At 59.4% G+C, this 15,896-nt stretch overlaps 1 protein-coding gene across 1 annotated transcript; it reads right to left on the reverse strand.

The window, feature by feature from the left end:
• Positions 1 to 9,556: 9,556 nt before the first annotated feature.
• Positions 9,557 to 10,330, reverse strand: LOC309817651 (melanoma-associated antigen 8-like; the record flags this gene model as incomplete). Its single annotated transcript, XM_082646916.1, has 1 exon — positions 9,557 to 10,330. The coding sequence occupies one exon, from the start codon at positions 10,328 to 10,330 to the stop codon at positions 9,557 to 9,559; it is 774 nt and encodes a 257-aa protein (XP_082503042.1).
• Positions 10,331 to 15,896: the final 5,566 nt, after the last annotated feature.

Consider the following 15,896-nt stretch of genomic DNA (forward strand, 5'->3'; position numbering starts at 1 on the left):
AGGCAGGAGGCCAGGAGGCCGAGGAGACCCCCGAGGAGGGGCTCAAGCCCATCCCAGAAGAGCCGGGAAATGAGGACGGGGCTGCAGAGATGAGCCCCCCGGGGTCCACCTCGGGCCAGTAGGCTCAGCAGGCCCCAGGGCCCCCACGCTTGGAGGCAGGGGGAGGCCAGGCCTGGCAGCCTACTGGCCCCATATTAGGGGCCACTCCAGGTGCCTGGGCCTCCCTCCTGAGAGGGGACCCCTATTCATCATCCCCTGGGGCAGGTTGCTCCCTGTACTGGCAAGCCCAAATGTGTCCCTGTAGGCCCCAGAGGGACCCAGGTGTCAAGGAACCCCCCAGCCCCCGCTCCCCTCCCCCCAACACACACACCCTAGCCATCGTGCCCCCGCAGAGCCCTGAGGTGCGCCACGTGCCAGCCAAGGCTCTGGTCTCTGTGGGCCAGTGTCGTGAGCTCAACGTGTGCTTTCTGGGCATAGATTCAGGCCCAGCGCTGCCTGTTGTTGTGGAAATGTGCATGTGTTATCCTCTGAGCAGTTCCCCCAACCCCTGCGCGGCGTGGAGACCCCGAGCCCAGTCCCAGGAGCCGGCGGGAAGGACGGGATGGACGAGGTCACAGCCAGCGCCCACCCCAGGACCTGGGAGCCCACCTGCGACCTTCGAAGGAAGACCTTGACCGGGGCTGCAGGAGGTCTGCGGGAGGCCCCCCAGGGCTTGTGTTCTGCTGGGCCACCCCGTTGTTCCTCGGGACTCCACGTCCCCGGCTCGGTGGCGTGCGCCCTGCTGTGGGACTGTCCTGTGCCCGCCGTAGGGCAGGGCCAGGCCCCGGGCATGTGGGCCAGAAATGGAGGGTCTGCCCTGGGGGGAGCGGGCATGGCCGGCGCCCATCTTCCTGGCGAGAGGCCACCCGCGGGGCCCTCAGGAAGGGAGACTGTGGGGAGATGGAGGGCCGGCGGGTGGGGTGTAGCGGAGGCACCTTTTTGAGGACCCTGGGTGGGGCCGGGACCCGTGAGCTCCGGTGGCCGTTAGAAGTTCCTCTGTGTGTTGTTATGCCCTGTGTTCAATGGTTTCAGTCAATGTTTCTCTTTAATAAATTTCCCTGAACGTTTCATCTGAGTCTGGCCTCTGCTGTGGGCAATGGAGGGAAAGGGCTGCTGCGGGTGAGGGCGGGGGTCCAGAGTCCGATTCCTGCTCAGCACCCATGGGACACCTCTCCGGGGAGAGGGTAAGGTAGGCACTTTGCAGACCCAGACATCGTGAGGGTTTTTCTTCCAGTTCATAGGTGAATTGTAATGTTTTAGCGCCCTTGACCGTGGGCCGCGTCTCGGGCGATGCTCGTGCTTGAAATCATGGGTGCTGTGCACGGCCCGGAAGGCCAGGGGACACACAGGAGGACTTCTGACCTCGTGGGTCACACGTGGGTCCGTGCACGTCTGCCTGGCCCGGGGGCTCCGGGACCAGAAGGCCGTGGCCGGTTTGCACGAGCGCTCGGCCTGTGGCTCTGCACCCGTGCACGAGTGTCTTCGTGCCCCCTGCGATGACGGGCGTGAAGCAGGAGGCTGACATGCTGACGGGCCTGCCCTTTAGGATGTCACTTCCTGGCTGGGCTGTGCTGTCACCCCCGAGCAACCGGAGCACTTCTGTGAGGGGCTGAGCGGGAGTGTGAGCCCAGGGTGCTGCCGGCCGCGCTGCACTGTCCCGTTTACGTGGCGGAGGGACACGTCGCGCTCCGCATGGCTGCGGACGAGAAGGGCCCCGCCGCGGGCAGGGCGCCCGGCTTCGGCGAGGCGCCTCTTCCTCCCGACACAGCGGCTCCGGCCCTCGGCTCAGGGAGCTGCACCCCCCAGTCCCTCGCCCTGGACCAGCCCGTGCCCGCGGGGCACCCCGACCTCAGGCTGCTGCCTGGAGAAGCCGCTTTCCAGGATTTGACGGAAGAGCCTTTGTTGAAAAGGCCTCGCACCGCCTGCGAGGCCGTGTGGGAAGGCAGCCTGCTCTTCCACCCCTTTCCCAGGAAGCTGTGGACGATCGTCCACAGCAGTCGCTTTGCATCCATTGGGTGGAATGAAGACGGAACTTGCATAGGCGTCAACAGGCCGCTGTTTCAAAAGGAGGTTTTGGACAGGGACGGCCTAGACAAGGTGTTCAAGACAGAACGTGTGGAGAGCTTCATCCGCCAGCTTAACCGCTATGGATTCAGCAAAGTGTGCCAGGACATGCACACGTCCCTCTGCGTGACCAACCTGTCCACGAAGGAGCGGCCCGCCCACGTCCTGAGCGAGGTAAGGAGGGCGGGGGACGGCGGGGGAGGAGCCCTCTCCAGGGGCTGAGCCGCTGGGCCCGGGGGTGGGGGGCGGGTGCCAACCCCGGGGCCGCCTGGGACGGCGGCAGGCGTGTCGGGAGAGCTTCCTTTAAAGGTGGTACTTGGGCACCGGCGTGACGGCCGGAGCTGGCAGTGCCACGTGCTGTGTTGGGACGTTGTTATGGGGGGACCCGAAGCGTTCTCAGCACAAGGACGCGCAGGTTCTGGTCCCTCTAGTCCCTGTCCTGGCAGGGGTGGCCCAGCCAGCCGAGGTCCCCTGGCTCTGCTGCTCCTGGCCTCCCGCCCAGATGAGTCCTCCCTGGCCCGTGCCGGGCCTGGCCGCCGCACCCCCCCCAAGTCCTCAGCCTTCCCCCCCCGCGCAGCTCCCGGGGGCCGCGCTGCTGCCTCTTGCGCACCCTGGATGCCTGAGGTGGCCGCCAGGCCTGCCGCCTCCCTGACCTTGATCCGTCGGCCGCTGAGCCACTTCTGCCATCGCTGCGTGGGCTCCCGCTCTTTCCTGGAATACCCGACCCCTCCAGGCAGGCCCACAGAGGACCCTGACCAGGCAGACCCTGCAGACACACGGAGGTGGTAACGCGGCCAGAACCTTGCAGGGCAGTAAAGAGCACGGGGACATGAGAGCGATGTTCCACCCAACACGTGTTTGGCGCCTCCGTCCTGGGCGTGGCTGAGCAGTTGAGTCCCCTCAGCAGGAAACGATGACAGGTGACAGCCCACCCCCGGCCCAGTGCGGGCACCTAGCAGACACCTGGAGAAGCCCCTCAGACGCCCTGTGCCCACCCACTAGAAAGACCCTTGAAGGTCTGGACAAGCACAAGGAAGGCCCTGGCACCCGCGGCTTCACAGTTGCGGGGGCATCGTGTCCAGCAGGGTCTTGATTTGACAGATGAGAAGAGCTCAGGCCTCCCCTGGTCAGAGGCCTGAAAAGAGCCCTTACTGTCCTGAGACGCACAGGTGTGGAGGTGACGGTCCCTGGCAGGGGCCTGCGGGTGTTCAGTTTGGGGGTGCTCTCTGGTGTCTGGACAGCAGGATTGAGGTTTGCTTTTCACTGTGGGTCCTGCGTCTGGAGACATTTTCCTGGTTCTCTTTTCCTTGCCTTTCGAGCTAAACACTTCAAGGGTGCCATGCTCCACCACCCTCTGGGCGCTGGGGTGTCGCGCTTATACCGCGAGTCCTTGTGGTCAGCGCCCAGTGGTGTGTACAGAGCACTGAAGGCCAGGGCGCACCCCCAGCTCACAGTTGCTGCCTCCACGTGTGGGGGATGGGCCGGGGGACCTGGCCAGGACTCTGTGGCTGTCACAGCGATAGGGCGACATCCCCTCCCAAACACTGCTAAGGAGGGGGCGGGGAGCGGGAATTGCCTGGAGTTCCAGGGGTTAGGACTCTATGCTTTCACTGCGGTGGCCCGGGTTCAATCCCTGGTCGGGGATCTAAGATCCCCCAAGCCTTGTGGGGTGGCCAGAAACACAGAAAAGAAAAAAAAAGGTGGGTTGGGGGAGGAGGGGAAGTAGACCCAAGGTACCAGGAATGATCCAAGCACCAGCAGCCAGAGGAGCCCCGGGTCTGCCCGGGTGAGGGGTGGTCCCATCTGCCGCTCCCGTCTGTCACAATGCAACCGCTAGTGCACGTCAGGGGGGTCTCTTGAGCAGCCCAACAGCAGCGCCCCAAGTGAACGATGCAAAAATGGACAGAGGGGACGGAAGAAACCGGTCTACAGTAGAAGTGGGAGACTTCGGTCCCCCCTGTGATGGATTCAAATGGATCCCCCAGCTCCCACCCCAACCATTAAGTCCACCTGTTGCAGTGCTAATCCCAAGGTGCATGTATTTGGAGATAGCGCCCTTGGGGAAGTCAGTAAGGTTAAATGAGGTCACAAGGGTGGAACCCCAGTCCGACAAGAGTGGTGTCCTTTGGAAAAGAGGAAGAGACACCGAAGATCTCCCTCCCTCTCTCCCTCCCTCAGCCTCTCTTCCACCCTCCCACCCTCCCTCCCTCTCTCTCTCCCCCTACCTTTCTCCCCCTCTCTCTTTCCCTCCCTCGCCCCCCTCCCTTTCTCTCTCTCCCTCCCTCCCTCTCTCCCTTTCACTCTCTCCCTCCCTCCCCCTCTCTCCCTCCCTCCCTCTTTCTCTCTCTCTTTCTCCCTCCTCCCCTTCTATGGCCCTGTCCATCCCTCTCTCTCCCTCCCTCCCTCCTTTCCTCCCTTTGTCTCTGCCCCTTTCTCTCCCTCCCTCCCTCTTTCTCTCTCTCTCCCTCCCTCCCTCTCTCTCCCTTTCACTCTCTCCCTCCCTCCACCTCTCTCCCTCCTCCCTCCCTCCTTCCCTCCCTTTGTCTCTCCCCCTTTCCCTCCCTCCCTCCCTCTTTCTGTCTTGCTCTCTCTCTCTCCCTCCCTCCCTCTTTCTCTCTCTCCCTCCCTCCCTCTCTCTCCCGTTCACTCTCTCCCTCCCTCCACCTCTCTCCTACCCTCCCTCCTTCCCTCCCTTTGTCTCTCCCCCTTTCCCTCCCTCCCTCCCTCCTTCTCTCTCGCTCTCCCTCCCTCCCTCCCTACCCCCCCCCCAACCTGTTCAGAGAAGCAGCCAAGTGAGGGACCAAGAGAAAACCAGCTGTCTGCGAGCCAGGAAGAGACGCCTTCCCTCACCTGAGACTGCACTTTCCAGCCAGTTGAGGTTGGACTTCTAGCCACCAGGACTGGCACCCAGTACATTTCTGTAGTTTTAGCCACCTCCTCTGTGGGACTTTGCTATGGCAGCTCTAAGCAGACTAACACAGCCTGCTTTCATTATGGGTACAGCGACCAGACAGCACCGCAGTAAGGGAATCACAGATTTGAACAGCACTGTACAAAGACTAGGTCTCATGACATGTGTAGACTATTAGCCCCAAGAACAGAGTAGACACGTGCTCGTCAAGCGTACCTAGAACGTTCTCCAGGGTACTCCACGCGTCAGGCCACACAGCATCCCTCAGTAAACTTAAGGGGATACAAACAAAAGGGCTGAAATCATACAAAGTATGTCCTCTGGCCAAAATAGAGTGAAATTAGACCTCAATAACAGAAGGAAATGTGGGAAATCTGCAAAGAGAGGGAAATTGAGCCGTGCGTCCCCAAATAACCGCATTAGTCTGGGACGATGCCAAATCCCACAGCACAGGATGAGGGGCTGAAACAGCAGACACAGATTCTCACGGTGGTTCCGACCAGGAGGCCGAGAGGGAGGGTCCAGCAGGGGTGGCTTGTACTGCGGCCGGTCTCCTTGGTTGCAGGTGGCCGTGCTCTTACCGCCCCTCACGTGGTCACCCTCTGTGCACGCACCCCCAGCCCCTGCCTTCTCTCCTTGCGTGTGCTGATCCGCTCTTCCCTCAAGGGCGCCAGCCATCTTGGATTAGACCTCATCCTAATGGCCTCATTTCAACCTAAGAACCACTAACTCCAGTCACAGTGACATTCTGAGGTTCTAGGGGATTGGGGCTTCAACATGCAAATTTTGGGGGGACGCAGTTCAGTCCATAACAATAGCCCAGGGAACGTACAAGACATCACAAGGGAAACTAGAAAATACTTTGAAATGAAGAAAACACATACCAAAGGCCCCAGGACTTATGGCACGCGGCCAAAGAGGCACTTGGGACCTAAAGCTGCAAACACCCGTGTTCCAATGGAGGCGACACCTCAGATCAACCGCCTCATCTTGAACGGGGACAAGCGAGAAGACGAGGAAGGCGAGCCCAAGCATTCTGACAACGAATGTTCACGAGAAAAGAAAAACTGCGCTAATCCACGTACGCGGGGATCCCAAGACGTGCACTGGTCGGGAATCCTCACAACATGGGGGAGGGCGCATCCTTCTTACACACTCAGTAACAAGAGCTACAGCCACCGACCACTTCATTTGGCCCAGGCTTTTTACAAGCAGGTCACATCATGGGGAAACCCACACCAATGCTTTTGCCTGGTACTGTTAGGAGGCCCATTTTACAGATGGAGAAATTGAGGCGTAGGGAGTCTCCATGATTTGATCAGCTTGTCACTAGAAGGACTCTTATTCAAGCTAAGCATCATATGCGTGCAAAGACCCATCCCCGCACTGGCCTGACCTGTCTCCCCAACAGTCAAGGGGGATTCAGCTGTCCTCCACGGGGTCCTACTACCTGACGCCTCAGGCCACATAATGGAGAAAACACAGGGAAGCCAGGCATTAGTGCCCATGAGAGCCTGACACTGGATTCTGCCCACGTGGCCTCCCCAGCCCCATCAGGTCACCATCTCTCGTGAAAGGGACACGAGGGCCAGGGAGGAGGGTGAGGGTCTAGGACTGAGGGCGTGAGGATGGAGAAGGGTCCCGGACGTGGGGGTCCGAGGCACGGCCCTCTGAGGGCGGCTCCTATGCTCAGGCTTGGGCCCTGCTCTCTCCTTCCACTGCCCACTCTGCTCCCTTCTGTCCCAGTGGCGTGGTGGCCCCACGTTCTCCTGCAGGCTCACTTCCCCGGGCACACTGGCTGTCAGGCAGGCGGCAAGCCTGCATTCAAAGCACGGGGACCGCCGGGCTGGAGGACTCTCCACATCCCCACGGGGCGTGAGTGTCTGTGCCCTTCAGGGCCCTGCGGATGCCCCTCCTCCTGGATGCTTGCTCACACGTGGCTTTACACCCTGCTGCTGTCTTGTGAATGTCACTTGGCTTCACACCCTGCAACCCGCCACCAACCCAGCCCTATCCCTGTGCCCAGCCCCAGCTCAGGGACCACGGACAGGCACAGGCCCGGGCCCCCACACTTGCTCACAAAGGCCCCTAAAGCAGCAGCCGGCGACATTTGCCACAGAGGAGGGTAGGCGAGAGCCAGGCAGGAGGTCAGCCCTTTGCCAAGGAGGCTGGAGCTCAGAGCAGACTTTAGCTGGGGCTGGGGAATGGGGGCTTCTCGGGAAACAGGGCCACGGCTGAGACAACTCACACCAGCCCCTCAGGGGGCAGGCTCAGCGCACGTAGAGAACGTCAGAGCTTCCCGCTGATGGGCAGCAGCTCCCGTGTGCCCTGCGCCGCCCTGGTCAGGACTGGCTGTGTGCCGGGGTGGTGTGTGCTCGTCCAGAGTCTACTGGGGAGGGCGCTGCTGCCCCCCTGAAAAGTGTCTCCCTGAATGTCCCTGGGGCGCTCTTGGCGTGTCCCGGCCGCTGCTGCGCTGCCTGCCACGGCCGTCCCTGGGCTAGCACTGCCCCCCATCAGTCAGTTCACTGCACGAACAGGCACTAGGAATCCCTGCTTTCCCCCGGGAGTGCTTACCATTTGTGATGACAAGATCCCCTTCTTTTCCGGCAGGAGTGTCTGAGCAGGTTCCATTGGCCCTGAAATTCTCCACCTTTTCCAAGTGCCCACCTGCTATATGGCAGGTGCTTCAAATCCAGGATCCCACGTAATGTTCACGTTGTCGTACGGCGCTCAGCAGGGAGGGCTGCCTCTTTAGCCCCCGGCGCCGTCTGCACCTCCCACTGCAGTGACCTCCCAATCCCATTAGGCCCAGGAGTTGCCTCTTCCTTTCGATGCCAGGTCACAGCCCAAACCTGTGGGTCTCTGATGCCGCCATATTTCTGCACCTGCCTGAACGCGGGGACACTGGCGGACGTTGCTTCTTAGTGGCTAGGACTTATTTCTAGTATTATTCTGATCCCAGACTCTGTCCTTCTCCCCTCTGGAAATTGCTTTCTTTTCATGACATCTCAGAGAATTTGCAGCTCCATAGGAAACGGAATAGAAAACCAGTCAAAATTGCTGTTCTGTGTGTTTTACTCCTGGAGGATATATTATTCAATTTGGATGTGTGTGTGTGTGTCTGTCGGCATGGAGGGAAGGGTGGTGATTTCCCCAGCTGGGTGCAGCTCACGCAAAGCTCCCAGGATTCCAGTCGCAGGGCCACTCCTTTCCACTTCGGCAGCCTCTCTTCTTTCCAACCCCCTATTTTCATTCATTTCATCCCACTGAAATCTAGACCTTGCTCACAAGTGGCCAAAGTAAACTCCAGGTGACTAAAATGGTCGTTTCCATACAGTTGGTAATTGGCTCCCCCAGGGCAGGGAGAGGAGGGCCAGCCCCGGGAATACCGAGCAGGGCTTCAAAGAGCAAGACCCTCATTTCTCTGGAAATCCTTGCAGATGGCGGCTATGAAACACCTACCTCTTCACTGTGGCCCACTGCAATGCAACAAGAGCCAGCACCCCTTCCTTCCTGCCCCAGGGCGAGATTTCTCTCGGCTTTATCCACGACCCAGAAGGACATCTCACAGCAATGTCCCATTTCAGACTTTCCCCTGCAACCCAAGACACACCCTCTGCATGTCTGGCTGCTGCCACCACCCAGCTTCATCACCATCACCTCCCACAGAAGGAACCCCCACTTCCCAAAGGCCCGAAGTGCCCTGGCTCGGGGCACTTAACACTCCAGGGCTCGCTCCTGGAGCCCCACCGCCTCGTCCCATGTTGTCTTATTCTGTGGGACTTAGGGGACGTCTCACCACCTTCCTCATGTGACAGTGGCTCCTAGACCATCACTCTAGGTGTGGGTGTGTCCTGCTTTTCCTAGCGTTCCCGCTACTAACACAGGCCCTTCCGGAGAGCAGAGGCTCCGTGGAGGTCTGCGGAATAAACAAGCCAGTGGGCAGGGGGCTTATTGACGCAGATGAACCTTCTCCTACTTTCTTAAAATACCCGTGCAAATCCAACTCAACAGAGATAGTTCGTTTTATTTACAGAATGACAGACAAGACAGGGAAGCAAGAATTGGAACAACAATGGCTTTTATTTTTCTATTTCTTCCCCCATCTATATCACTGCTAAGGACTTCCACATTTCCAGAGCAGTTCTGATTCCAATTCCCTGTTATCTTGTACACGGTCACAAAACGAACTGGGAGATTTCCCAACCTCTCTTACAAAACAGCAAAACTCTTGTTCTTGAACTGAATTAGTGCAAATACCTGTGGGATTAACGTCATACACAAAGTTAGACACTGAAGCTTGTTTAGTCTTCTATTCAAAGAACCAACATTTGAAAAATTCCTAAAGAAAACAGACATGGAAGTCCATGTCAACATACACAACAGGAACCCAAAATGCTGCACACCGGCTTCCCCCAACTCGCCCGGCTCTCACTGCTTAGAAGGCTGACCGCTCCCTCTTCAAACTCAGAGTGAAGGAGCAGCCCCCCTTCCTGCCCCACGGGAGAAGCTGCTGGACGTGGGACTGGCTGCTGCACTGGCTCAGGCTCCCTCTTCCTCATCGCTCACACTCCCTGCAGACACGGATGGGAAGAACCTGGGAGCCATGCTATCGCTCCTGAGCAGATGCTGCAGGACCTGACACTCGCTGGCCTCCGCGTAGGCCCGGGGACCCCACAGGAACTCGTAGCGGGCAGGGTCGCTGTGGGCCACCTGCCGGTACTTCAGGTAGCCCGTCTGCACCCACACTTCGGTGAGCAGCTCCCTCCCGCCACAAAACCCCAGGGTGCCTAGCTTTCCCCACACCTCCTCCTCAGGGACGCGGTCACCAAACAGGGTGACCATGGTCAGGACCAGCAGAGGGAGGCTGGCCTCGGGCGTGCGCTGCCAGTCGCTCAGCACTGCATCCCAGGTGAGGCCCAGGGTGGGGACCAGGACGTAGGTGCGCTCGCGGGGGTCCACCACCTTCACGTCCACGCCAAACAGCAGCTGCAGGCACTCGCAAACGAGGCGGAGGACCACGGGGAAGTGGTCCCGATGCTCCCGGACGACCGTACTCAGCATCTCCGCCTCGGAGGTCGGCTCCCCGGTACGAAACTTGACGAGCAGGAACCCCACCAGGTCAGCCATCAGCGCAACAAGTGCCTCGCGGGACAAGGGCTCGGCATAGGCGGAGAAGGAGGGGGCGCCAGGGGAGGCGGAGGACGAAGGGGATGCGGCCTCCTCCCCCGCAGCCCCCAGCAGCGGCGCCTCCACCGGACCCTGGGCCGGGACTGGGGCCTCAAGGTCGGCCTCAGGCTGGCGGAGCTCACTCATCTCGACCGGGGGCCTGATCACTGGGGTCGGGCCGCCCACGGGAGTGTGGGCAGGGGACCTCGTACCTGGGGTAGAGAGGGGGTGTGAGCGGCCTCGGCGGAGAAAGGCACCCTGGGCAGCCCTGACAAAGGCCACTTACAGGTCTCGTCTCAAGGGCTGCCCTCGGGCCTCACAGGGGCGCTCCTCCCGGGTGGCCTGTCCCCTGCCAACCTGAAGAAGGAAGTGAGGGGGCTCCTCAGGGTGCAGCCAGCACGGCCCCAGGTTCTGGGGCTGACAGGGCGGTGGGGTGACTTGGGTGTTGTGGGGTCCCCTCTGTTCTGGGAGGGGGAGCCCCTGGGTACACACTCAGGGCACGCACCTCCCCTTGGCTCCTGGCGCTGCCTGGGCCTCCTCTGCTCTGTGCCCTGAGGACACGGTCCTCAGACCTGGGCCTTCGCCTCCCGGGTCCTGGAGCCCCTGTAAGAGGAATGGAGGGCGCACCTCTTGTGTACACTGTGGCACAGCTCTGGGCCTCGGTGCTGGTAGGAGGATTGGGCCGGACTCTGTGAGGTCCCCCCAGTTCTGAGTTCTGGGGTGGGTGGTCCCCTCGGGGCTCGCTCGTCGTGCTCACTGTTCCCCTTAAGGGCCTGGACCCTCCCCTTTGCAGGCCGGAAGGGAAACTCAGAACAGGACCCCGAATCTGAACAGAAAGCAGTGAGGGGGCCCCACAGGTGGCCACACCTGCCCAGGGCCTCCCGAGGGTCCTAGGATGGGGAGATGCTGGGTCCTCACCTCCTCCTCACATCCTGCCTGGCCTCCCAGCGCTGACCACAGGGGCAGGTTTCTGTTGAGGCCCCTGTTCCAGGGCTGGGGGTCTGCTCAGTCCTCCCTCGGGGTCCTGGGAGTCCACCCTCTGGACCTGAAGGCTCACCCCTCACACCAAACACCTGACGTCCTGAGGACCCCGACCCAGAGGTCAGGAAACATCTCATCTGCTGACCGTGCTCTGGCGCCTCCAAGGCCCCCGCGGAAGGGCAAAGGATCCCTCCCTGTGTCGGGGTCTAACGTCCTCAGTCCTTCCTTCCTCGCGTGCAGGCTGGACTCTGGGCAGGACCTGGGATTGTCCCGTCTGCCAGTGTGAGTCCCTGCTCCTTATACCAGGTCTCCAGTCTCTCCGAGACCCTGACGTCAGGACGTCAGGACAGGCCTACCGTTCTCATCCCGCCCCGGGGCCTCCCACGGCCACCTGCAAGGGCGGTGATATGGTGGGTCCCTTTTGTCCTCCCTCAGGGTCCCCTCAGTCCTGCCTAAGGGCCCTAACCTTAGTCCACCAGGGACCTGACATTTTACCCTCTGCCCTCACGAGACCCCGCCCCTTATCCCAGGTCCCCAGCTTCTCTGACACCCGGATGTCAGGAAGTGCTGCACATGACGGCCTCCCAAGGCCAACTCAGTTCTGGGTTGCAGGCTGCCCTCAGTACTCCCTCAGGGACCTCACCTTGACTCCACACAGGACCTGGGATTCTCCGCAGTGCCCACCAGACACCCCGCCCCTTATACCCCCTCTGCAGCCTCTCTGATACCCCGCCCCGTGCTCCCCCTCTCCAGGGTGTCTGAGACCCGGATGTCAGGAAGTGCTGCACCTGTTCATCCCGCCCTATGGCTGGAAGGGCCAACTCGGTCCTGGGATCCAGGCTCCCCTCAGTCCACACTCAGGGCTCTCACCCTGACTCTACATAAGACCTGGGATTCTCTCCCGTGCCCACCAGACACCCCGACCCTTATACCCCCTCCCTAGCCTCTCTGAGACCCCGCCCCATACTCCCCTCCCCAGCGTCTCTGAGACCCGGATGTCAGGAAGTGCTGCACGTGCTCATTCTGCCCTATGGCCTCCCAGGGCCAACTCTGTTCTGGGGTCCAGGCTCCCCTCAGTCCTCCCTCAGGGCACTCACCTTGACTCCACGGAGGACCTGGGATTCTCTCCCGTGCCCACCAGACACCCCGACCCTTATACCCCCTCCCTAGCCTCTCTGAGACCCCGCCCCGTGCTCCCCCTCCCCAGCGTCTCTGAGACCCGGATGTCAGGAAGTGCTGCACGTGCTCATTCTGCCCTATGGACTCCCAGGGCCAACTCTGTTCTGGGGTCCAGGCTCCCCTCAGTCCTCCCTCAGGCCCTGGGAAGTGATTAGCCCATGAGGGGGGAGCCCTCATGAATGAGATTACCTCCCTTTTAAAAGAGGCCCCAGACGGCTGCCTCATCCTCTTGTGCCATGTGAGAAGATGGCTAGTTGATACAGCTAGACAAGAAACCAGTCCATATAAAGAAGAGCTTTATTACTATTATTTATTACTCAGCCGTACAAAGGAACGAAATTGGGTCATTTGTAGAGATGTGGATGGATCTAGAGACTGTCATACAGAGTGAAGGAAGTCAGAAAGAGAGAAACAGATATCGTGTATTAATGCACATATGTGGAACCTAGATAAATGGTACAGATGAACCGGTTTGCAGGGCAGAAATAGAGACACAGATGTAGAGCACAAACATATGGGCACCAAGGTGAGAAAATGGTGGGGGCGGGCGGGGGGTGTGATGAATTGGGAGATTGGGATTGACATATGTACGCTAATATGTATAAAATGGGTAACTCATAAGAACCTGCTGTATAAAAAAATACATAAAATAAAATTCAAAAGTTAAAACAAACCAAAGAAATAAGAATAGGTTTATGACATTATCAATCACAGTAGAAAACCACCTGTAAAGACAAATGGACGTACTTGCCACAACGGGCTCTGCATCGCCAAGTTTGCTCCCCCAACTCCGCAGCCTCGCAGGAGGCCTTCCTATTGGTGGAAGGCCAATGGGCGTGTCTTTTGCTTCCGGAGGCGCCAAGCCTTGGGACCTCAGGCCCTCAGTGCGCATGGCTACTGCTGCTTCCGTAGCAGAGCGCCTCCTCACGTGCTCTTCTGATCCAACCAGTTTCTCGGTAAAGAGACGTCTAGAACTTTCTCCCTCATCTTCCTGGGGCTTCCGGGAGCACCCGGAAGCCCACGTGGCGTTCGCACAGAGTGCCTGGGACAGTCGGCGGCACAGTTCCTGGCTGCTCTGCTGAGACGAGCTCTTCAGCCCCTCGTGAGCGGGACTCCGGAGCCATCCACAGAGACAGAGCGAGTCAGGAGACAGGCGGGGGCTTTGCCGGGGGCTGGACTCCGCAGGTACCGGGGGCCCCGGGAAGGAGTGGAGGTCGGGGGAGGGCTACGGGCTGCTCGGTTGGGAGTGGGGGAGCGGCGGCGGAGGGTAGCGGGCTGAAGGGGGGCTGAGGGAAGGGTCCCCCAGTGAGCGGGTCAGAGGGGAGGACCGCTGGCTTCCGGGGTGGCTGGTGGGGGGCGTTCTGGAGTCGGGGTGCAGAGGGTGGGGCTAATGGCTAAGCGTGGGGGGGGCCTGAGCGGAGGGCTTCCTGCTGGTCGGGTGGGGCCGGCCTTGGGGGCCAGAGGAGAGGACGACTGGCTGCGGGGGTGGGGAGGACGGGACGGGACGGGCGGGCCCCACCCCCGGGGCCGAGACGGGAGGGGCGGGCTAGCGGCTGCTGCGTGTGGCGGGAGGAAGGCTGAGGCGGGGGTCGATGGGGAGGACTCCCGGGCGCGGGTGCGGTAGGCGTTAGGGGAGCTCCCGCCGGGGCGGGGCGTGGGGTGGGGGGGGAGGACGCTCGTGGCAGTTAGGGGGCTCCGGCTCCCGGGTGGGCGGGGGCAAGACGGGTGGGCTCTGCGTCTGGGGTACGAGAAGCGAGAGCCCCTGGCGCTGAGTGTGCTCGGGGGAGGACTCCCCGGTGTGGGGAGGTGAGAGAGGCAGTCTGACCTCTACGCATGGCGGGGCGCCCGGCTTCCAGGGCCCAGAGCGGAGCGCCACCAGCTGGTGGGTGGGGGAGGGTGTATGGAGGGGATGCAGTGCGAGGGGTCGGGGAGGAGCCGCCTGGCCACGGGGGGGCGTAAGTGAAGCTGAGAGGGGGAGGCGCTGGGGCTGCTGTGATCTGGTGGAGGCTGTTGGCCATGGCAGATGGATTTGTGGGGGTCCAGGGAGGAGCTCTGGCCCACTGCATGAGGCATCGAGAGCTTCAGGTCGCCTCTGTCCGGGTGGCACAGGAATTGCAGAGGTGGGTGGGCAGGGCAAGGCCCTGGCCTCCACACACAGTACACAGATTCTTTACGAGGGTGCTTTGCACATTCACCCGGACACGCCGTACCAGAGTTGTAAAACAGTCTCCATAAATTTAGCAGTATTGCAAGTTTCCATGATAAGTTTTCTCATCACGGGGGAATTTTATTTGATGGTACTAATGATAATATATCTTCAAATATTGGGAAACCCATGGATCAAAGAGAAAAATCACAGAGGGACTTAGAAAATATTTCCAAGTGAATACTAAAAAAGCACAACTTACCAAAATTAGTGGGAGGCAGCAAAAAGCGACAGGAGGAAACTGTATTCCTCTAAATGCTTCTGTTAGAAAAGAGTCAGGACATAAAATCAGTGAGCTAACAGTCCATTGAGAGATGCTAGAAGAAGAAGAGCAAAGGAAACATAAAATGAAGTAATAAGAGAGCTAAGAGAGGAAATCAGTGATAGAAAGCAAATTATGGACACGGTGAACGAAGCCATGCGCTTCTTTCAAAAGAGCAAGGAAACCGAGCAAGTCCTAGAACGATGAATCACGGAAACGTAGAAAGAACGCTGATCCCCAATATGAGGAATGAAAGAGGGCCAACGTTACGGATCAGATGTACATTAACAAAGAGGATATAGGGGAATATTATGGGACATTATGGAAATGTTTATGCTAACAAATTGGAAGACTTGAAAAATTCCTTGGGAAAAAGGCAGCTTCCTAAAACTGAGGCCAGAAATGTAGAAAAGGTGACGAGCCTTCTATCTGTCTTTTTTAAAAAAATTATTTTATTTTACTTTATTATTGTTTCTTGAGTCGTACGCAACAAGTGCTCTTTTGTTATTATTTTTAAATTTTATTTTTACTTTTGGCTGCGTTGGGTCTTTGTTGCTGCGCGCGGGCTTTCTCTAGGTGCAGCGAGCGGGGGCTACTCTTCGTTGCGGTGCGCAGGCCTCTCATTACGGTGGCTTCTCTTGTTGCAGAGCACGGGCTCCAGGCATGTGGGCTTCAGTAGTTGTGTCACGTGGACTCAGTAGTTGTGGCTCGTGGGCTCTAGAGCGCTGGGGTCAGTGGTTGTGGCGCGTGGGGTTAGTTGCTCCGCGGCTTGTGGGATCTTCCCGGACCGGGGATCGAACCTGTGTCCCCTGCACTGGCAGGTGGATTCTTAACCACTGAGCCACCAGGGAAGTCCCTAGCCTTCTATCTTGTAAATAAATGTAATTTATAAAAAAAGTTTCCTAAAGTCAAACAAACCAAACAGGGCAGGGAGGTGCTCCAGGCTGCTGCTGTGAGGGGCACTAGGGTGGGCTGTGTGGCACAAACATGATTCTCTCCTCTTTGCACCCACAGGCCGATTCCCACACTTCAACAGCCTGTGCACACCTGTTTGATCGCTTCCCCCCACCCTCAGGTCCTCGAAG

The sequence above is a fragment of the Grampus griseus genome (assembly GCF_964374135.1).
Source record: "Grampus griseus genome assembly, chromosome: X".
Classification (NCBI taxonomy): Eukaryota; Metazoa; Chordata; class Mammalia; order Artiodactyla; family Delphinidae; genus Grampus; species Grampus griseus.